Source organism: Narcine bancroftii, chromosome 13, assembly GCF_036971445.1.
Source record: "Narcine bancroftii isolate sNarBan1 chromosome 13, sNarBan1.hap1, whole genome shotgun sequence".
Taxonomy (NCBI): Eukaryota; Metazoa; Chordata; class Chondrichthyes; order Torpediniformes; family Narcinidae; genus Narcine; species Narcine bancroftii.
In genome coordinates this window covers 23,601,954-23,626,017 of record NC_091481.1, presented here as the reverse complement: position 1 = coordinate 23,626,017, position 24,064 = coordinate 23,601,954, and the positions used below count along the sequence as shown (strand labels likewise).

General features: G+C 41.3%; 1 protein-coding gene across 1 annotated transcript in view; it reads left to right on the top strand.

Moving 5' to 3' along the window:
* Window positions 1-3,590: 3,590 nt before the first annotated feature.
* The window catches only part of LOC138748640 (cAMP-dependent protein kinase type II-beta regulatory subunit-like), a 58,434-nt gene continuing 37,960 nt past the window's right edge, over window positions 3,591-24,064 (top strand). Inside the window, exon 1 of the mRNA XM_069909172.1 lies at window positions 3,591-4,016. Coding sequence (XP_069765273.1) covers window positions 3,779-4,016 — 238 coding nt within the window. The 5' untranslated portion in view covers window positions 3,591-3,778. The remainder of the gene's footprint in view (window positions 4,017-24,064) is intronic.

The window sequence follows — 24,064 nt, the reverse complement described above, 5'->3', positions numbered from 1 at the left end:
TCCATGCCAATGCAATCACGAAGTAAGCTCACCAGCGGCTATATTTTGTGAGCAGTTTGAGGAGATTCCGTACATCACCAAAGACTCTCGAAAACATATTCTGACTGGTTGCATCACTGTTTGGTATGGAGATGCCAATGGTCAGGAGAGAAAAAAAACTCCAGAGGGTTGGTAACTCGGCCTGCAACATCACGGGCACCAGACTTCACTCCATCAAGGACACCCACAAGAGGCAGTGTCTTAAGAAAGCAGCCTCTATCCTCAAGGACCCCCACCACCCAGGCCATGCCCACTTTGCTCTGCTATCATTGGGTACAGGAGCTTGAAGATGAGCGGCACAAGGATGGCTTCTTCTCCTCTGCCATCAGATTCCTGAATGAACCATGAACACAGACACCACCTCCCTTTGTCTTTTTATTTTTCTTGCACTATTTTATTTATTTTGAAATATGGTTGAAAGAAAAGTTTGCACTGTGACCCTGCCTCAAAACAATGAATTTCATGACATATTCATGACAATAAATTCTGATTCTGAACTGATCATAACTATTCATCCACTCAGTCCCCTGTTTCTGTCTTCTCCCCTTATCCCTTGATCCCTTTGCCATTAAGAAATATACTTACTCCTTGAATATATTCTTTTTTCAGATATTTTTATTGAGTTTAACATTTAAGCATTGTGGTGGTACACCACCGGCCTACTGCAGGGGGCAACCTCTGTACCTGCAGGAGGGTATACCACCGGCCTACTGCAGGGGGCAACCTCTGTACCTGCAGGTGAGTAAGGGGACAGGACAACACCTGGCCGGCTGTCAATCAGTCGGCCTGAATGGATCAAGCCCACCCGGTCGGGTGTCAATCACCCTCCTGGATATAAGCCTGCGCCGGCCTCCCGAGGCCTCACTCAGTTGCTGCAGCCACAGCCAGTCTGAAGTCTTTGTGGATTAAAGCCTGTTGTACAGTCTTTATCTTTGTGTGTGTCTGATTCTGGCTAACGGTGCACCACAAGCATACATACAGAATTGAAAATCACATAACAATTCATTTCTATACAAGCATGCAGAAAAAAGTAGATAAAACTCGATCAATAATTGCTTATAATACCTCAAAAACAATTAATTGAAATGATCAATACAACCATGTTCCTTGAATATGGAACATCACAGAGTGCCACCCTCTGTGATGAAATTTCCCCTGATCTTAGTTCTGAAAGGGCCATGCTCCATATTTTGAAGTTGTGACCCTAGTCTTGGGAATATCCTCCCTATATCTGGTCTGTCTGGTCCTAATGAAGTTTTTGAAAATGATACAGCACAGTAGAAGACCCTTCCATCCCATGAAACCTTAAGCTACCAATTAACCTACCAACATTGAACGTTTTGGATCGTGGGAGGAAACAGTACACAGGTAAATCCTGCTGACCCAAGGCAGAAAATATCACAAATATCTTTGCAGTCAGATGTTGTGCCTGGGATATTTTCTGGGATTTACCATAAAGGAACTGGACACAGAACTTGGCACCAAAGAATTCTAAAAAGAAATCTGTTTGATGAACTGCAGATACTAGAATGTGGAGTGAAAAGTAACCAGCTGGAGAAGCTCAGTGGGTCAAGCGACAACAGTGAGTGTCTTGCTCTTGCTGAAGGATTCTGACTTGAAACATCAACATTCCTTTTTCTCCCATTGATGCTGCTCAACCGACTTTCTTCCTCCAGCAGATTGTTGATGAAGCAAATCTGTAGGTAATCACCATCACAAGAGTGTAACATTTACTACAGTAGTCAACATTTTATTCCAGAGCTTTAATTTCAAATTCATTGTTCCCCAGACATTCAACGGCATCTCTATAGATGGCCCTTTCTCTCCATAATTTTCTAAACTTGGGATCTGTCCTACAAAAATGGTGTTCTGGGCTGATCCCAATGACTCTAGAGAGGTATTTGTCTTTGAAGTGACCAGACACGCCCTGGTGAAGAATTTCACAACTTGGAGTAAGTACTACCAACTTCCAGCTAACCTCTTAAATAAACTAGAAGACTTACCCTGTAAATATCTCACCAGAAGTTCTAGGGAAAACCACTTCTTCCAAATGTTTTGACTGAAAACTACATTATTCCTGAATCTAGCTTCTTGTTAAACTTAGATGCTTAATGACTGATGCTGCAAAAGTGGAGGTAAGAAAGTATAAAATTCAACAAATGATTCCTTTTCAAAAAATAGAGGAGGTATCTTAGGTCTTGAGGAACAAGCCCATCCCCTGCATCAGATTTCTACTTGATCCACTGTAACCCTCTACAAAAGAGACACTTAATATTTTGACTTTGTTCACTTAAGTTTCCCTAATTTCCATAAGGTTATTCACACTTTAAAATAACTAACCTGTGTTACAGCTGCCTTAAATTTCTTAACAGTTGAGTTAGAGCACAAGTATAGAGAAAAAAAGTGTTTGCAAGTGCTTGAGCAATTATGAACCAGGGATGGCCAACCAAATGTCAATGGAATGTTACAGTTTTTCAAGAAAGTTTTGAGCACATCCTCGAATCTTTTCCTTTGATCTTCTGTAATCCGTTATTGCTGCACAAATCGAAATGGGGTCTTGTGTGGATGTTGGGCATGGGAACATTGTGGGAACAGAGCTAACCAAATATAATTAGGATGCTAATTAGGGTCCTGGGCTCGGAAAGGACACATAGATGGTTCACATCCTTGAAGTGAAGTTGGTGGTATTTTCCAGTGCCTTGGGTGCCTGCTGTAGAGAGTCTAGGTCTCAGAAATGTAGAGGGTGGGGGATCACTGCTGTTCAGTCGACCATGAATTTTGTGTCAGGACAAATATTCAAACTTTATTCAATTTACCAGTGGCTTGGTTGGTACATTGAAGCCGATGCTCTATTTCATCCCTGGTGTCTGCTGCACAAGCAAATGGGCAAGGTCTCACCAAGAACTGTGCCGCATTAGTTCCTCCCGCTGGCTACACGTCCAAAGTTTGTTGGAGGTGAGATTGTGGGGAGAAAGCATGAGAAAAGGGGCAATTGTGCAGTCGGGGTTGACTCTGATCTTCATTATCTCCACGAGGCATCCAGAAAGCCAAAAAAAAAAATGGATTTGGGCTGAAGTTGACTCCAGATTGCCAATGCAGTTGACTCTTATCTCTTCGGGGTTGGGGGGGGGGGGGGGGGAACTATCATTTTTTTTACAGAATGTTTGCCCTGTGATGCTGCAGCAAGACACCGGATTTCGTGACTTGTTCATGACAATAAGTTCAGATTCTGATTCTCCTTTCAAGGTCAATTATGTCATGTCCACGCCCCTTCAGTAAATAAATATGTAAAATGTTTGCCCTGATGGCAACCTGAAACTTTTCCTTCTTTCGGTTCTGCATTTAGAAAGAGTCCTCCAGCATGACAGGGGAAGTGGAGGACAGTCGCCCCTGGGTACAGTGGCCCCTGGGTACAGTGGCATCTCCTCCACGTTGCGGAAGTGTCCAGCAAAGGTCCTGTCACCCGGAGCTGGGCTCTCCGACCTGCCAATCATTTGTCCGGCAGAGACGCAAATAGCCGTTCCCATGGTTTCTGGCGTTACGTGTTGCGGGGAGGTTCTTGTGAAAGACGCTACGAATGATTCTGTGGCTTTGAAAAATAGAGAGGAAGTACGATGACACTTCAACTGAGCCAGGCGACGCATCCCGGGATCAGCGAGGGTAGGCGGGTGTCCTCCTCGTCACCGGGAGTGTATCAGAAATAAGTTGCCACCGTCAGCCTGCAGACGTGAGCGGAGGAATGAGCGTCCAAATCCCCGCTGGGCTGACCGACTTGCTGCAAGGCTTCACCGTGGAGGTGCTGCGGCAACAGCCCGAGGACCTGGTCGGCTTCGCCGTGCGCTATTTCAGCAAGCTGCAGGCGACTGCGGGCAGCGGCGCCGTGCGAGCTCCCAAGGCGGTGAACTTCGCCGATGAACCCATGCAAACCGACTCCGAGGACGGAGACGAGGAAGAAGACGACGAGGAAGAGTTGGAAGGTAAACTTTTACTAACTGCCATTCGTGGCACGACGTGAACCCCCCCCCCCCCCAGAAAGGGTGGAGGAACGAGAATGACAGCAGCGTCTGCAGACTTTCGGGTTTTGCCGCATGACACTGAGTTTCGGGTGTGAGGAGGGAGGAGGAAGGGAGCAGGAGCGAGAGCCACCAGACAAAGTTGACTGGCTCAGTCCAATGGGGGGGGGGGGGGGGGCTTGCTTGCTTGCAGCTAGCGCTACAATAAATGCAGGGGAACTCGCTCTCCGTGCAATGAGGTGGAAGTTGGGGTTGGTGCAAACCACTTTTTAAATTCCTGGTTTGGCTGAGGATGGATGGAAATTCGTTCGGTGGATCACTGCTGAGAGTTTCCAGCAAACTTTTTAGACCAACCTTGAACCTCAAAGTCCCCCAGGAAGGTACCAATCAATCAATAATCGATAGATAAATAAACAAATAGATAGATAGATAGTCAAGTAGAGTGCATTAGTGAGGGAAACTACAGACCATATGGAGGGTGGCCGGGCCACCCAGCAACAACCCAAACTTTGTTACAACACCCCAATCACCAAGTAATAAATCTGTAAATTAAGCAAGCAAATGATTACAATAACAGTGTTTAAAAAATAAAACCAACCTTTGCTTCTGACTGGGAAGATGCCAAACAGAGCTAGGTCTTGAGTCTCCATTCTCAACATCAGGTGCGGTGCTGTCCGCATCGAAGAAGTTGCCTTGGGCTCCCTGGCAGGAGCGGGGACCTTGGGCTCTACAACTCTTGTGACCCCCCCAAAAGTTCAATCGACCTGCCCCCCCCCTGGCGTTTATCGACCCCCCCCCAGGCATTTTTTGACCCCTTGGATAGTCCCATCAACTCCCAGTGGTTGGTATCAACCACTTTGGAGACCCCTAGTTTAGAGCAAAGAGTCATCTCATTAATTTGGATGTGATCGATGGAGAAAGGCTGGTAAAGAACCAAATTGAACTAATCCAACAATGTTCCTGGAATGTTTAATTCCTGTAGATGGTCTATTTAAACCCAGGCAATTCATGAGGCCGTTAATAACATGCATTTTCCAGTTTCTTGAGCTAGTCTCAACAGCACATTTGATGGAAAAGATAATGTGATTGAAGCATCTGTGGAGAGAGAAATGGAATCTGAGCTTCAGGTCGATCATCCTGCAGATTGCTTCAGACAAAATATCAGTCTAATTGTTATTACATGTCACAGAATTGTCCAAATGGTGCATATGCTTAAACACATTCAGGCTTCTCCAGAGAGTGCCCCTCATAACATCTCCACATCTCTTTGGACAGACTGGAAGATTGTGGTCCCAATCTTGAACCATCTCGGTTACATACCGATTGGCATTTTGCAGGTATCTTGTCTATTTTGGACACCTGAGTACATTTGTTTCATTCTTCTGGTCTGTGCGCTTAATCTCTGTTGGATGTACTGATCTCACTAATGGCTTGCAGTCCCTTTTGTCCCCATTTATCTCATCTGACACACTCTTTTGGGGTTACTCTTCATTTTGTTTTTGTCTTTTCCACAGCAGGAATACAAAGAGCAAGTAACCCATTTCACCTCATGACTAGCATTGCTTCTTGGTGCTTTTGTTTGAGGTACTGAACTGTGCTACTCCAATTTCTCTTTGGATATCATTGTGCCTCATCAGGTCTCACACCCACCGATGTCTTAATCAGTGATCAACTCCAGCACAACTGCTTTCAAAGTTGTATCTGTGCCTGACTTGCTTGCAATGTGCCATTACATCTTGTCTTGTATTATTGTACTTCACTTTGTAAACACATTTGCCATTTGTAAAGTGGACAACTATGGGTTGGCCCCCAGCAATCATGTCCATGTCCTTGCTAATGTTCCTACTACTTCATTCTCAGATTCAAAGGAGGAAGGCCAGCAATTCTACACCAACTTAAGTCAGGACATCCACTGCTGCCTTCCCTCATCTGCTTCTGTCTGAGCATCCAATTTGAATCATTTATTTGGGCTGGTTGCTCTCTGTCATTCCATTTCTCAATTGCCAGGACTTCCTTTATTTTGTGTTCTTTTTAAAAAACACATTGGCTTGGACCTGTACCAGATTATGCTGATCTCAAACACTGTTCGCCTAATAGTTACTCTTTGCAAAACATTGCAATAGTTGCTTTTTGCAAAACCTATGGTTCCAAGCCATGTTATATAGTTAGCTTTTCTTCTTCTTTACATATTTTATTTCAGAAGTGGTCTGTGGTATTTCTGAATATCCACTCTGCAAACTTCCAATTTCTCATCTCCTCCAAGATCATGACCTCAATTTGAGAAGGATGATAGCCTGGGATACCATTGTACAGAGCAAGTTCTCTTGTGTTGCTTAACTTTTAAACCTTTCCCATCACAATGGGTGTCTCCTCATTCCATATCACAATCTTGAGCTTTCTCATGACTCTTGGATCATTGTACTGACCTGACCCAGCTGCTACTGTGAGGAGTGTTATGACTTTCTCAAAAGTGTTTGGAGGCTAAGATGACCACTTTCATAGTGATTAGAGAGGAAACCTATCCTCTCAGTTAAACTTTTCCAATCTAATTCCAATACTGTTGGGATTTGGATGTAGCTTGACACAGAGTTCCACCAATATTTCCTCTATTTCTGCAGATTGTTCTTCTTGACATCAAGTGACTCATGTGGATCTTTGCTTCATTACTAAAGGGTTCACTACATTATTTGCACTCAGTATAAAATCTCAATAATTTGTTTTAGTGACGGTCATGAAGTGGCAATTTTTCATCATGTTACCAGTCATCATGTTCCTCTGTGAACGTTAACTTCAGTTCTATTGACTGTACCTTGTAGAATGTATTTGTTAGGCATATTTCTTTGCCTTGGGCTAAATGTAATCTCCATTTTTGTTTTAATGTCCTATAATTAGGCTGCTTTCAATAGGGAGATAGACTTTGTTTCCGTGACATCAGTAACAAAGCCCCTGCCTTTATAACTATGAAACTTGTGGTTTTCCTGTCTCTTGAGTTCCTATGGTTGGTTGGTTTTCTCCCACCTCAAGACCCATGTGACCTGCTGCTGTTGGAGAAATCATGGCTGATTCCATAATTGCTGTCTCTGTGGTTTTTCCCTACCAATGAATATATAGCTGCACCATCATTTTTCCCCATGCCATTTCTGTCAAAATTCCAGTTCCTTTTGCCTTGGCCTTTATTCTCGTGTCTTAATACACACAGTAATCTGTCCCTCAATACTCTAAGAAGTTAAAATTGGTGCCTTGCTAAGTCCCTCAAGTCCCAATTGCCTCCACTGGTTTCTGATCATGAGTACCAAACTTGAAATTGAAATATTTAGGATGGTGCTGCATTGAGGTGCTTTTAACTTCTCAACAATCTCATCAGATGGGTGACTAAGAAACTCTGTCGTGTCGGCAAGTTTGCAAGCGTTGGGTCATGTAGAGGTACAAGAGACCACCTCTACAAATATTATACTGCATGCAGATTGCCACATTGTAGTCTTCAACATTGTTTCGTGTGGCCTCTACAATATTGTTAATCTTTAAGATGTGGCCAGTTCTTCCAAGTGAACAACACTCTATGGCTTTTACTGTATTTACTGAACTTCTAACATATTCTAGTATCTTATTTTAGTATCAAGGAATGCTTTTTGTCAGTGCAGTGTATTACAGTTTCTCTTGAACTGGTATTTAGAGCAGAGTATCACTGCCACTCATCTGTCCACTTACAAACCAAACTTCAAATAAATTGAACCTTTGTATGAATTAATCATCAACTGAGCTGCAAGCAAGGTGCAAACAATGTAACAGCTATAAGCACTTGAAGGCAGGAGCAACTTCCCATTTTTGGGTAACACTTCTCCATGCAGCTTGTGGACAAATTTAACACCACCTTTTATTTTTATATGAAGTTGTTTGTGTCGCAGTATATGGTCTTGCACGTGTGTGTGTGTCTGTATTTAATGTGCAGCAAATCACAGCCTAAGAAAGACGTATTAAGTTGTTCAAGCAAGAAAATAATCCCTCTTAATAATGCAAGGGAAGTTGCTCATTTGTAAGTTGGAGAAGTGTGCATCTAACATGATTTTAACTTATGATACTGTTTGAGAATTGAATATCCACTCTAAGCTATGAATGATTCAGTTGAGGAGTTAATTGCTTCTTGGTGGGAAGTTAGCAAGTTCTATTCTGATCTTGATAATGAGTTTATTTTCATATACATTGTACAATGGACATTTGCACTATGTTAAATTAATTTTTAAAATAAATATAGATAATAAATATTCACATTACCATAGTGCAAAAAAAATCATATTAAAATAGTGCAGACAGTTCTTTTTGTAGTGACAGAGAATCCATGATTAGCAATGGCGATGGGGGTTCTTGAACCCAGAGGTGTTGGTCTCAGGCTTCTGTACCTTCTGCCCAAATGTAGCAGTAAGAGGATGTTGTGACCAGGGTGGTGAAGGTCCTTTATGTTGCTGGCTCCCTTCTTGAGGTTGTGCCTCACAAAGATGTCTTCAGTGGATGGGAGGTTGGAGCCCGTGAAGGATCTGGCTCTTTTTGCTACCTTCTTCAGCCTTCTGCATTCCTGGTCACTTGAATGACCAAACCAGGGGTAGTATGCAACTAGTCAGTCTACTTTGCACAGCACCTGGAGAAGTATTTGATGACATGCCAAATCTCCCCAGACTTCTGAGAAAGTACAAGTACTCCCCAACTTGCGACCTATGTGACTTGCGTCTATCTGCACATATGACCGAAAATTTGTTAAAAAATACAGATATAATTTTTTTTTTAAATTTACATGGTTTACGCTGTTTCTGGCAAACTATAACAGGGATACAGGGCCTGTAAGAGCCAAAATATGCATTCTTGTCTTGCCAGCGAAGGGTTCAACTTGCTCCAGCTGCAGGAAGAAGGGCCACTATGCCAAAATGTGTCCAAACCCCTTCCTAGCAGTGATACGTGCAGATCATGGGGGCCGCCATCCTAGATACCGTTATCACCTGGAGCCATCTTGGACGCTAGCTTCGGGATCCAGCAGTGCCACGTGCAAGTCATGGAGGCCGCCATCTTGGGTGCCATCTTCGGGTCCCAGCAGTGCCACATGCAGGCACTGGGGGCCATCATTTTGGACACCACTGCCACCCACCACAGTGATGCACAGTGACCCGACATTGGCCTTCATCACGCTTGACCAGGACAGCCCACATCAACTCGTCTGGTCTCTACTATGTACATTCACAAATGCCACACTGCATGAACATTTGTTTTCCTTTCCCAGGAAATCTGCGACTGGAACCACACTACCAACGTGGCTGATGTCCTCAGGCCCCGTCCTGCTCCGGAAGCATGTGGGGAGCCATAAAGTCTGACCCCCTAGTTAAAAGGGTCCACCTCCTACAAGCCAAACCCAAATATGCCTACGTGGCATACCCAGACAGACATGAAGACACCATCTCTCTCAGGAACTTGGCTCCCTCAGGGGCCCTGAAGGCCATGGCTGTTCCCCCCACATCCCCCCTCACTGTGGAACACACACGATGCACCTGACCCCTGGTACCCTGCCTCTGTCCCAAGGGAAGTTATACTGGACTCATTGATGCCTACCCATCAGCAGAACACTGATGAGCATGGACAGGCACCCGATACCGTCCAGGACCCCGCAGCGGCACTGCAGCTACAACTGGTTCCAGTGAATGACCAGACCACCTGAAAGACTAAACTTGAGACTTTGAATTGTAACCTTGTAAGTTCTACTTCACCCTGCTGGACTCTTTAAAAACAAGTGATGAATGTGGTAAACCATTGTTATGTACAATTGTCCGGTCAGGCACACCTTTGGCTGGTTGTATCAGGCTCCCATATAAAGATGACTGTTCCACAGCTCTCTGCAGCTCAGTGCAGGACAACAGAACAGTGCGGATGAAAACCTATAGGTTTCTCAATAATAGTCTTGCGAGTAATTGATGGTGCATCTCGAGACATACCAGGGCACTTCAGATCAGTGGAGGGCGCATCTTGTGCTACATGGGAACCCTATGCCTGGGCAGATAAAGGTGGCAATAGTGTACCTCCATCTGTGTGGAGCCTGCATGTTTTCCCTGCCATAGGGATTTCATCCTGCATTCGGATTTACTTTCACATGCTAGAAATGGGTTTCATTGGGCCACTGAAAATAGCCCTGACTGTTCAAGTGAGTGTAGTGGTAGAATCTGGGGGAAGAATAAAATGGTGTAAAGAGGTGCTTGTTGATCAGCATTGCATCCTTCATGTCAAGTTTAGGGATGTCATTGAGTGGCTGTAGGAAATTCAATCTTGGAAGTACTTGTGGTCTATATTAATGATAATGGTTTTGGTGGGGAAAGTAATGTGGTCTTACAGGCAATATTTAAGCAGTGAAATTAGGAAGCAGGACCTCAAGGGTACTTTACACCCAATATGACATAACCAATAAGTATGAAAATTGAAGATGCCACAGAAAAGTGTGCAGCTGGAGAAATAGTGTGACGACGTTCCTGGACATTTCAAAGGGGTAAGATCAGCTCTGGGCTGAGTAAATTGGAATCAAATCTAGGTGATCAAAGTTGTAATTGAACAATGGCAGACTTTTTAAAGCAAAGATGTCCCTGCCACAGTTTAACAAAATCTGAGAATGAGGGAGAATGGTGGGGAAATTGATGGCACACTTCCATGGTAAACAATAGTGAATAAAACTGAACGGAAGAAAAAGCACATTCTCATTGTCAGGTGAGAAAACGCTGGCAGCAAATATAAATCCAAAAAGAGAAGGACCTGGTTATAATTTTCCAAACACCTGCAGGTGATGTCTGAGAAATGGAAAACTTAAAATGCTCGATCCTTGTTCAAAAAGGTGGTGCAGGGATAAATCTAAAAATATTCCATAAGCATGTGAACAGAGAAGGCTTTATGAGAAGTGGGGCTGGTCAGAGACCAAAACAAAATGTGTGCATTTACAGTTTAATCATATTAATTTCTGTTTTCAAAACAATTGGGACATTTGAACAAATATTGCTTTTTCTGGCACATGTTGTGAACAGAACAACCAAGATATTCTAATTTTGATTATGGTGTTTTAAAGCTGATTTTAATTCATTAATGTGGAATCTTACAATAATCGTGGATTACCAACAGAATATTTATAGTCTAACACTGATAATCAGTGTATTTAATGAACCAAAACAGAAAATGCTGGAAGTATTCAGCAGGCCATGTTCCATACATAAAGAAAAATGGCATGATAATTTTAGGATCTCTCAGCTTTCATCAGAAATTTATAATGAAGGTTATTATCTTGAAATGTCTGCCCTATTTTACCATCTAAGGTCCGAAACTATAGATGTTTAAATTGTATTTTACAATAGGTTTAAGTGCCATATGTTTGAAATGAAAACCATCTGTTGGAATTACTTTAAAGGTCAGCCACCCTATTGGTGAGTTAATGTTCTAATCTGATCTTGAAATGTTCATTGTATTTCTGCTCTTCACAGATATAGCTAACGTAAAGACCTTCACTCTTTTCTACATATCACAATAATCTTTAGAGGATATTTTATCACTGGGAATCTCAATAAAACAATTTGACTCATTGTTAACATTGAAAAAGCGAGGAGGTGATATTGTGTGTGTCGTGCTGTTAGATAGTTTACAGGTAATGAAGCTCTTTTGGAGTGATGTGTTATTGAAAAATTAGGAGATGTAGTGCTAATGTATCACCAACGGCAGTGAGGTAGATGAGCAGATAAAGGTTTTTTTTTGTGTAGGTAGGGATAAATATTCCCCAAGACAGTGGGACAACTCCCTGCTGAACAGTATTATGCGATATTTTTTTTTGCCCAGGAGGTTTAACATTATTCAATAGACAGAATTAGCCATATATTCATAGCAATGGCCTCAAACATCTTATGGTTGGGTAATAAAGCTTAGCCCACTCGTACAAGAAAGCACAAACAAAAATTCTCTTCATAATTTAATTTGCTTTACTAGTAATAGCAATGCACAAAAAGGAATGTTTGATTTGAGTCTTGAAAAACAGTTCTCTTTTCAACTCATCTTATCCCTCTTCAATTTTGCAGACGTATATTGATACTGTAAAGTGTTACACTTTCTCTTAGCAGTGCTAAACAACATCATTTTGAGAAATCAGTCATTCATCGCATCTCAAACTACTTCAAATTTGGTGTACTAATGATTTTAATTCTGTGTATTATAAAATATTCCCATCAATGTATATAATTTCAGTATGCTATGGCGTGAAATAAATTGTATTTAGTCATTTTTGATCCATCCTTTTTTGTTGCAGACAACCCTTATTCTTCTCTCCGTTATTATTGATCAGTTCCTCTGCTTCTTAATGATAGCTTCAAGCATTTTCCCAACTACGAATATTAAGCTAACTGACCTATAGTTAGTTGCCTTTATGCCATCATCCTTTTTGTAAACAGCAGCATTATATTTGCTGTCTTCCAATCTGTTGGGATCCGCCCAAAGAATTTTGATAAATTGTCACAAATGCATTTGTTACAAATTCTGCCATTTCTTTCAGTAACTTTGGGATGTCTTCCATCTGGACTAGGGACTTATCTACTTTTTGGCCCACTGATTTTCCCAGCACAACCTCTTTTGTATCGAAGTCCTTAACTCCCATTACCTCTTTGACATCAGTCTTTGCATGTTAACTGCGTTCTCCACTTAGACTTTAGTCATTTATCTATTATTAATTCCCACTTCTCATTTTTGTAGGGTTTGTGTTTACTTTAGCCACTCTTTTCCACTTTATGCATTAATTTTTTAAAAAAACCCTGCTGGCAGACTCCTGGTCGATCAGCTTACTACATGCAGTCAGAGGTGCTGTCTCAGTCGAGGTGGATCTGATGTACCTACTGAACAATCTGTCAACCCTGCTCCAGGCTTGAGAGCTGCCCATATTGCTTTGGATGACCTCGAATGTCTGTGAATCTCTTTGATTTTCAAAAAAATACGGCAAAACAAAAAAAATTGCATATGAAATTAATAGTCTGTACTTAAAAACAATAAAAGGGCCATTTATACACTGAAAGAGAATGTAAACAATAGAAACTCAGTTGAAATAGGCTAAGCCCTGCTTTCTCCCACCAGTCATTTCTGTTTGGTTTCCCCTCTGCGGTTTCTCAGCGGTCGCAGCCCTGCACACCTGATGTAGCAGCCAATAGGGTATCCTGTACCCATATGCCTATTCTGGAAAAGCAGGACTGTGCAGGGAAATGTGGGCAAATGCTGATACTAATGTTAGAGTAGGAGCGGAAGGATGCTTGATGACATTGGACAACAAAAGAGGTTGCTTCCTGGGGGAAAAAAATTGAGGATTCAAGCTGAACACAAAAGATAAGGTTAGATTTGCTGTATCATGTAGGAAGTTGGGGAAACATGATATCAACTTTTATTGAATTTAGCACGTTTAATCGGATAATGATGCTGACACATTCAACTGACCTAAAAATGTCTTCCCGCTGATTTTCGTTTGTAATCGACATCTGTGGCCTCTCACGTCATTGGCCCACAATAGTTGGCCAGCATTGATGGATTCTGGTTGCCCAGGTACTGCTTTTTCATGTTCATCATGACTTGGTGAAACCTTTCACCGTGTGCATCGCTGACTACATCAAGATTAGAAGGGAAGAAGTCCAAATGTGAATGCAGAAAATGAATTTTCAATGGCATGTTGCTCTTCATGGTTGAAGTAGAATTAAACTATGACAGGAAATCATAAAAATAATTAAAACCTTAAGAAAAGGTATGTGATAGGAAATTTTTAAGGTGATTTTCATGATCAGCGGCCCAAAATACACCCAAAAGTGTTCAGAAAACAAAATCTTTGCTGTTCAGTGTAACCTGCCAATTTTGTAGTCTCCATTCACAAAGTGGCATTCAATCTTTAGTACTTTGTGATAGTTGTTTGGTTTTCTTGTACATCTGAAGAAGGGAAAAGAAGAGTGATTTGAGTTTTGTGTCTGTTGTGGAAATTTTTGTATCATGAAGGTAACTCTGGATCTTTCTGTTGGTCAGGATAATCTGGTCGTAATCAGCCAAAACAATGCAATCAACTGAGAGCTTTTATGTATGAGCAAATAATGGACTCGTGCATTTTATGAATTTTCACATGGTTCAAGAATCTGTTCTCCTGAATCATGCCATCCCCAGAGAAATGTGGTACCCACCAAGGTCACAATTGATTGATTCTGCCAAAAGAGCTGTTTGGGAATACTCAACAAGCTCATTTTCTGAGATGGAATTCTAGGAATGTTATTTATCAGGATAATGTAAATGTTGAGACTAGATTTTTAAAGTATATTTTCAATTTTTTTTAGATAGGATTGCTCGAAGGTAAGGCCCAGTTTATTCTTTATTACATTTTTTAACGATTAAATCCAGTTTCAGCCATACAATCAAAGCAAGTCAAATCTAGCAAGGATTTTGTTTTAATGGAGGGAAAGCCAATTGGGTGGAGTAGTTTGTGGACATTTTAAATGATTTTGTTTTTGCTAGCTTTAGTGAATCATCAAATTGTAATCTAAACTCTGTATTTTTAGTTAGAGTTTCTTAGTATAGTTAACACATTGTAGTAGTTTACTGAGTGACAAGTGCAGGAAGGGATTTGAAAAGATGATGTGAAGGATCTGGATGATAGCCAAAGATGTGACTGAAGAGATGAGTGGGAGATTGAACAATTTGGAAAGAATTCTGAACAGTTTTTAACTAACGATTGAATAAGTGTCACTTTTTCATGTCTGTGCAGTGTTTATTTACATAGAAGACATTTAAAAGCATTTTATTTTCTCAGGCTATTTTCCTAACATTTGACCAATAAGCCTTTTTATTTTGTATGACACAGGTCGGGGGCAGGAAGAGCACAGTTTAGTTATTCAGTTTCTGTGAAGTTTTATTTTTCAAAAGATTCCTGTTTATCATTCATGATTTGATATTAATTAGTGGATTCTGTGAAGTTGGTGGGGAATTATCTTTGATGTCTCTATCCAACATGAAAATGGCATCAAATGCAGATTTATTAATGATGATATAGCCACACAAATTGCTTTTATGGTTCTATGGTATTGTACGGCAGAACGATTTCTTTTCATGTACACAGGAGAATAATGAGTTATCTTGTGTACTGAAGCATATTTCCTTAATAGTAATCTAAATATTTTCAAAAAATATTTTAGCTTTTCACTCTTATCAGATTCTATTTGGCCTGTCACTGTTCAGTGTAGCAGGGCAATGCAGAACTTTGAGTATTAATCAATGAGATGACGCAAATCCTTTTTGTCCAGGTGACCTAGTGAGTTGGAATGTTAGAGTGAACTGATTACAGCATTGATAATGAAGCATGATTACAGCAGAAACCAAGAAACTGGCTGTCAAAATGGCTTGATTAGTATGGTGGGAATGGTCCAGGATTCTAATGGAGAAGTAATTAAATAGCTGTTTTTGGAAATATGCTATATAAGTTAATGAATTAGATGATTAGTTTCACTTTACCTGGATGAAGATCAATGACTTGTGTACTGCAAAGTTGTAATTTCAGTTATTTTGTGAAATGAACAAAACTTTGCTTTAATATAATGTTGCGTTGCCTCTTTGAAATTGATGGCCATGGTGTGCATGCTGACCAAAGGAGCTCTTCTCACATCCCTGTAAATGTTAACATCTTAAGTGCTCACCTGTCACTTTGTATGTGATGAAATTGAAATGATCTACTTCTAGCATCCTTTCAGATGGTGATTTCCAGATTCTGATCACTCTTTGGGTAAAGGACACTCTTCTCTTGATCATTCCACCAGTTACTGGTTGGAGTCTCCAATGAGGTTTCTGTTGGTCATACTTAAAACCGCTGCTTAAAGTAGACACATTAATTTTGGATAATTCTTTGCAAATGGAGAGAGAAAATATTCACCGATTCTACTCTAACTGAATTGTTGATTAATAAAAAGTGAAAAATGACCAAGAACAGGCAGGAATGTGGAATTGAGGTTACTATCACAAAGGCATAATCGTACTGAATGGCAGCGCATACTTAAGGGGTTGACAGTAGCTGTATGTTCATATTAGTTGAGTCCCTGTTCTCTCAATGCATGACGAAATTTAAAAGGTTTGCTGAATATTTTAATAGACATCATAATTCTTAAGACACATTAAAATTGAGACACTGTGATTTCTTTGTTCCAGGATTTATATTTAACAGAACCCATAGAAACCAAGCATAGTTAGTTTCATGTGGAATTGTTTCTAAGTTTCCATGATATTTTTATATCTGTTTTGGAACCTGCACAAATATGACTGTCGAATTATAGCAACCGCTAGAAGTTTAGATGTCCATAAAAGGATGACAAGCTTAAAGCATTTGAAAAAAAAACTGGGCTGAATCCCTTTTTTATTATTCTGTACTGGGAAATATCGGCTGTCACTCAGCCAGAACTAAAATCAGTATTCTAACATTCCCAAGACTGATTTTGTTAAAATTATTCATTTGGAACTAATCCAATAGGTTGGGCTAATTTCAGATTCTGTGAAATGTAAGTAAATTTTGGGTGGAAGTTGCATGACAGAGTAACAGGCTGGGCGTGTTCACATCTACGGGAATACAACTTTGAACTCTGGAGAAGTGCACAGCAGATACTTAAAATGTTTCTGATGATCACAAATAACCATTCCTCATTAGATTTTCCATTGGTTAATGGTCTTTAAAGTACTGTATCTCTACAAGTGGACCATAATCTGTTTGTTAAACCACACGTTTTTTCCTATCGTTCAATGGTCAATACACTTTAGGAATGTGCTTTTTCCAAACACGTTGTTCATGCTGGTTTTGTAATTACATTGCCTTATGGTCCTTCTACATCTTCAGGTCATCTAGATGCTTGAAAGTGTTTCTGGCCAGTGGCAAGATTTTTTTTAAACTATCAGACCATGTTTGATTTATTTTTGCTTTTGATATTGAACTTGTGGTGTTGCTCCTTTCCAGTACTCCCAAATCATGTGATTCCACATGGAGTGAAGCATGCTAATTCAAACTGCCAGTATTCAGCCTTTTGAGTGCTGGATCTGAGCACATCCAGTAATGGTCCAGTACTTACAGTCTGACAGATGGGATAGCATTCATCACCATGCTTTGCAGTTGGACCCCAAATGCAAGGAAGCCATTTGGCATATTGAATATGACCCAGCTCTTTGCAAGAGCAATTCAGCTGCTCCACACTAACTCTGTCCTTAAAACCCTGTAAATACTTTTCCTTCACATAATTGCCCATCTCCCTTTTGAATGTTACAGTTGAATCTACCTGCATGCAATTCCTCCATCAATGGGAGTCATTTATCCTTATCCATTCAATCCCTTGCCTTCATCTGTTACTGTCCTTTTTGGAGTTCATATTCTTTGCAAATCTGTTAATTGTGCCCTGTATACCCAAAGTTAAATCATTGTCGTAAATCAAGAAAAGCAGTGGAACTAGTAGTTACTCCTGGGGAACCCCACTGTACACTCGCCTCCTCCCCCAACCTCCCCAGGGCCTGAGAAACCACCTTTCACTGCAACTCTGTTCGCTGTTATTTGGCCAATTTCCTATCTGTGCTGCAACAGTGTCTTTATTCCACTGCCTTCAATATGTCAACCTGGAAATTAGAAGATAGCCTGAGAATACAGCAATGGTACATAGAAATGAATAAATGTATTCCATTGGAAAAAATAACATATAATTTAAGAAATAACATCACAGTATTCGAACAAATTTGGGAACCGTACATGGAACACAACAGAGAAGTCCTACCTCAGACCTCCACCACCTAAAATGACAGAATGAGAAGACGAAATGAACTGACCCAGTGTGTAAAAGTAGATGACACAATTTTCTTGTTTATTTTCATTGTGTGATGACATTGTTTAATGGGTTTAACGTATTGTATATGTTGAACGTTGAGTGAGTGGGGAGGGGGGTGGGAAGGAGGGAGGGAAGGGAGGGGGAAGGGGAGAAAATGACACTGTATATTCAAGAGGGAAATGTTTGTGTGTATTTTGGTCAGTATGGTTCATAGTGTGAAAAATAAAAAAATAGAAAAAAGAAACGCTGACCAGCTCATGACCTGGCATCATATCACAGGAAGTTCATGCAGAACACCTCCACCATTTTTCTCATTGTCCTTCTCCATTATTAGCATCATGCTGGGGAATTGCAATTTTGTTCAGACCTGGAATAAATTTTCAATGACAACAATATGAAAAATACATGAAATCCATGAGAGCTTTGGGTCCAGGTAAAGCTGTGTCCCAGCATTGGCTTTTAACACAGGTGCTGGAATCGTGTGAGGATATTTTGGAGGCTGGATCCAAGATGTCCTAATCTAGGTTAAAATCTGGACCTTGCTATCTAACTTGACCCTTCTCATATTACTCAGTTACATGATAAGCGCTCAATTTAACAGATGCTTTGTAATCATTTGAGCCAGTTAACTTAGCATTGGCCTAGGGTCCCCCCAGAGCTTCCAAGTGCTGGCTCTAATGTGCTAGTAATGGGCGAGTTCGAGTTGGAGAAATATCTTTAACTGCACCTGACTTCGCTCCATCAAGGACATCTACAAGGGGCGGTGTCTTAATAAAGCAGCCTCTATCCTCAAAGATCCCCACCACCCAGGCCATGCCCTCTTCACTCTGCTACCATGGGAAAAAGGTAGGGGAGCCTGAAGCTTCTTTCCCGCTGCCATCAGTTTCCTGAATAATCAATGAACCAAAGACACTGCCTTACTTTTTGGGCATTATTTTGTTGTTTCTTTTTAAATTTATTGTTGTAAAAGTAGTTTATATGAATGTTTGCTCTATGACGCTGCCGCAAAACACCAAATTTTGTGAATTGTTCTTGACAATAAATTCTGATTCTGATGCAATTGAGAATGCACGAGCAGTGGGTGGTGTTTATAAGTGGTTTAACTGACACAGCAAGGTTAGTCCTGTAACTTTTAATCTACTCATTTCTTAATATTAAATCATTCTGTTCATTTCACTATTTTGCATTTTCTAATTGCTTAACATTGCTTTCAAATGCTTCCATGTGCTGGGCATAAACACCTAGCTTGTTTCTGACTCCTTGATCCAGATTGAAATTGTATTTTCACTCGCAAGCATTTTAAGGTAATTGTTCATTATTACCATGTTGTATGAACATTTCTGAACCTCGAGTACCCGTTTTACACGGCACTTTAAATAGCTGCTTAAGTTAAGATATAATTTATGATCTGTACACCATTTTGCTCAAGGTGATTTGTTTTAAACGTGCTATATAAATAAGCTAAACTAATGATGAAAATAACACCAGTATGGTGGTGAGGAGTAAATAGCCCCTTTTCAACTGGGCCACCTTTAACTGGGACACTAATTGATTTTCCACTGAACGCACTCATCCCGGGTATCGGAGTGTTCTACCTTCAACTAGAAATGGATGACTTTCTGCTGTCCGTTTTCCACTGGTTTTATCAGCCGTCCGGTGTCAGTAAACGGCGGGGATATGAGTAGGAGTCAAGGTGGTTAATCCCCAGCGTGAAATGATGTCATTTTATCCCCGCGTTCGGACAATGTTCCTTTTCCAGGAAATGTAAATTCCCAGTTAATTCCTGGGACAGGGTGCCAGTGGAAAAGGGGCTATAGGTTCCTTGTAACTGTCTTTCATTTGTTGCCTCCCTGGTGCTTGTTGAAGCTGGAGGCAGACTTCTCTCCAAGTTGTTTGTCAGGGGAAACCACACATTTTCATTTTGGGGAAAAGTGCTTAATTTTGGGAAAAATAACCAAAATAGGATGTATGCAGTGAAGGGGAAGGCATTCAGGAATGCTGAGGAACAGAGGGATCTTGGAATAATGGATCAGCATTCCTTAAAGCTAGATTCCCATGTAGATAGGGTGGTGAAGAAGGCTTTTGGTATGCTGGCCTTTATAAATCATAGCATATAATATAGGAGCTGGGAGGTGATGTTGAGACTTTGGTGAGGCCAAATTATAGGAAGGATATAAATAAGGTTGAGAGGGTGCAAAGAAGATTTACCTAGATTGCAGTATCTTGAATACAGAGAAAGATTGAGTAGACTGGGACTTTATTTGTTGTAGCGTAGAAGGTTAAGAAAGGATTTGATAGAGGTATTTCAAATTATGAAGGGAATAGATAGAGTAGATGTGAATAGGCTCTTTCCCCTGAGGGTAGGGGAGATTGGAACAAGGGATCGTAAGTTAAGAGTTAGGGGGCAAAACTTTAGGAGTAATATGCTTCTCCACTCAGAGTGGTGGATGAGTGGAATGATCTACCGGAAAAAGTAGTTGCGGCAGGGTCAATTCTGTCATTTAAGAAAGGAAGCTGGATGAGTACATGGATGTGAGGGGGTTGGAGGGTTGTGGGCATGGAAGTGGGTAGATGGGACGAGTGGAGTTTCACGTAAATCGGTGGGGACTCGAAGGGCCGATATGGCCTGTTTCTGTACTGTAAATTGTTATATGGTTATAAGTATAACCATATAACAATTACAGCACAGTAACAGGCCAACTTGGCCCTTCTAGTCCATGCCAAACAGTTTCTCCCACTGACCTACACTCAACCCGTAACCCTTCCTTCCTTTCCCGTCTGTATAGATATCCAACTTCTCCTTAAATGCTATCGATTCTCCTCCACCATTTTGTCTGGAAGTTCGTTTCACACTGATTTTACTTTGTCACTCATGCTCAATGCTGACTGGATTCTGAGCCCTTCCATTTTTCAATGTTGTATTGAATGTTCGGACATCAGCCCCATTCTGTGCACAAATCACCAGTCATTTTGTTTTGCTTATAACATGTTGCATTGGAGTATGGATCCTCCAAATATTTCATTGTGGAATATTACTCTGGGTAATGTTTGGCTCCTCATATTTGATCTACCCAGTGAGATGAATGTGGATTGCACCATCATCTTTGTAGTTCAAAAGTTAGGATCATCCAATTTCAATTGAGCATTTTTTTTTCCAGGACTGATTCACTCATTGTAGTGAATGTCGATTTTTATTAAAAAGTCTTCACTTTCTCATTGGTCTCCACGGTAATGATCGTGGACCTCCCTGCATATTAATTATCTTTACAAGATGTGATAGAAGACTGAGAACAGGATGAGGTTTGGGACTCTATTTGTAATCTGATTAATACTACCTCCCTTTTTGCATGACATTGTTATTGCAGTTTAAAGTGGTCCATAGAGTGCATATGTCTTAAGTTAAATTCAGAGTTGGTGCCAAAGGGGTGGGGCATTCGCGGGTATGGCCTCCCCTTGTGAAGTGTGGTGCCCCCATACACTCGAGGCCATCACTCACCATCAGACCCGTCCCCACCCCCACCCACCTCACTAGCATGTGTCCAGTGTCACTAGGGTCTAGCTTGATGCTTTCGGCTACCACATCAGAGGAATGGAGGAGGTTTACGTCCATTTGGCAGGTAGGCCACCACCAGCACCCCCCACACACACCCACCCATCCGCCCCACCCCACCGCTGAGCGAGTTTATGACTGTCAGATTGTGCCCCCCCCACCCCCATGGTTACCCTAATGCCCCCCTCCCACAATACTTGTTCTGGTACCAAACCTGGTTAAATGATCTAGTTTTTATTCTGATATAAATCCTTTATTTGACAAATGTAAAATTGCTGAGGATTCTTTGATTCACATGTTTTGGATTAGACCTAGTTTAGGAAAATTTTGGAAAGATATTTTACAAACATTATTGGTGATTCTTTAGGTTAAATTGGAACCTTGGCCTTTAATTGTTCTTTTGGGATCATTTCAAGATGATGATGTTTTATTGACTTCAACCCAAAACCAAAATTTATCATTGATAGCCAGACTTGCAATATTGATCAAATGGAAGAATAACATCCACAATGGTAAAATGATATTATGTCTGTTTAAATTTAGAAAAAAATAGATATTCCATCAGTGTCAAATACTAATTTCCAAAGACATGGGGCCCTTTTATGGACCTTTACCACAATTTAGTTTAGGGTTGTTATAAGCTTCGAAGCCGTGCTGTCTATTTCTAAAAGTAAATGACAAAATTCTGGAGACACCATGGTTGAAGTAAAAACACAAAATGCTGGAGAAGCTCAGCAGGTCGAACAGTTTCCATTATGTAGCAAAGATAAAGATACAGAACCGACGTTTTGGACTTGAGCCCTTCAACAAAGTGAGAGAAAATGCTAGCAGGCATCCAAACAAAAGGGTTGGGTGGAGTGGGGGTTGGTGGCAATGCAGGAGATGATAGGTGGAGAAAGGAGGGAGGGGACAGCAGCAATGAATGAGGGGGTCAGGGGATAGTAGGGCTGAGTGGGTGAAAGAACTGGAAGGATAGGAAAAGGGGGAAGGGGAAGAAAAGGCAAACAGGTTTAATGGAAAGCAATAAAGTCAATGTTCATGTCATGTGGCTGGAGGGTGCCCAGATGGAAAATAAGGTGTTGTTCCTCCAATCTGCAGGTGGTCAGGGTGGGATAGTACATAAGGCCATGGATAGAAATGAAAATGCGGGAGTGTGACCCGGAATTGAATGTGTATCTGGTTGGCTATCGATTCCAATCAATTGCAGGTAAAGTTTAAACAGCCTCCACTCGTTGTCAATATTTCCAGTCCAATTTACAGCTTTATGAGTTTTTAAACCCTCCATATTTTCTCTGCTGAAATTGACTATTACTCACTATGCATGCTGTGGTTTTCTTTTCTTTCATTCTGTGCACAGCAGAATTTGGCTGTTTATTCTACTCCTGGTACCATGTGATGTTTCTTTTATTACAATAAAGAAACGAGTTATTTTTAAAAAAACTAGATTTATTAACTAAGCAACCAGCACTAAAAACAGAATACACACATGCAGACCTTATGGCAGGAGTGGCCAAACTTGCTTAATGTAAGAGCCACAAACGATAAAGCTCAGATGCTTGAGAGCCGCAGGATGTGAACAAAATCCACACATAAGTTTTTATAGTTACATGCACATTTTGTTACAAAAAATTTATATAAATTTTAAGAACTGCATATTAAATGCAATATTTATTGATGTATGCAGCTTTAAAACTTCTATTAATTTCATAATCACAAAGTCACAAATATGTAAAAAAAAAGGTAAACCAAAAAAATTAGAGATATTTTAATTAGATTTTCACTTTACAAGATTAGTCGGGCGGGCGAGAGACTGACCGCGCAAGTTGGGCGGCAGGGGGAGACCGGCAGCATGAGCTGGGCGGGCGGGGGGGGGGGGGGGGGGGAGATCAGCAGCATGAGCCACGCAGGGGGGTAGACCGGCAGTGTGAGTCGGGCGGGCGAGAGACCAGCATTGTGAGTCAGGCGGGCGAGGAGGGAGACCGGCAGCGTGAGTCGGGCGGGTGATGGGGGGAAACTGGCAGCGCGAGTTAGGCGGGGGCGGGGAAGAGACTGGCAGCGCGAGGTGGGCGGGCGAGGGGGAGAGACTGGCAGCGCGAGTCAGGCGGGCGAGGGGGGGGAGACCAGCAGCGCAAATCAGGTGGGTGGGGGAGGGAGACCGACAGTGCGAGTTGGATGAGCCGCATATTAAAGGTCAAAGAGCCGCATGTGGCTCGCGAGCTGCGGTTTGGCCATCCCTGCCTTATGGAAAGGATGCAACATTCTCCAGATGCTACACCCTCCATCTCTGACTCCTCCTGATGATAGCCCTCTGTCACTACAAGTCAGGAGATGGAGATCTGAGAAAAGTCACGAGTTTTTAAGAGCTGAGGCTAGGAGCAGAGGTTGGAAATCTGAGGGAAAGTGAAAATAAGAGGAGTGGCCAGTGAGGAGCCTTGGTGTTTTTTTTTTCTTTTTGTAATTGGGGACGGGATCCTATCCATGTAATTGGGGATGGGATCCTATCCAAGTTTTTTTTTAAACAAAATGAAATTTGCAAATACAAATCCAGGAATGTAAGTGGATTAAGGCCCTTGAGCTGTGAAGTTAGTTAAAATGCAGGGTAGTGT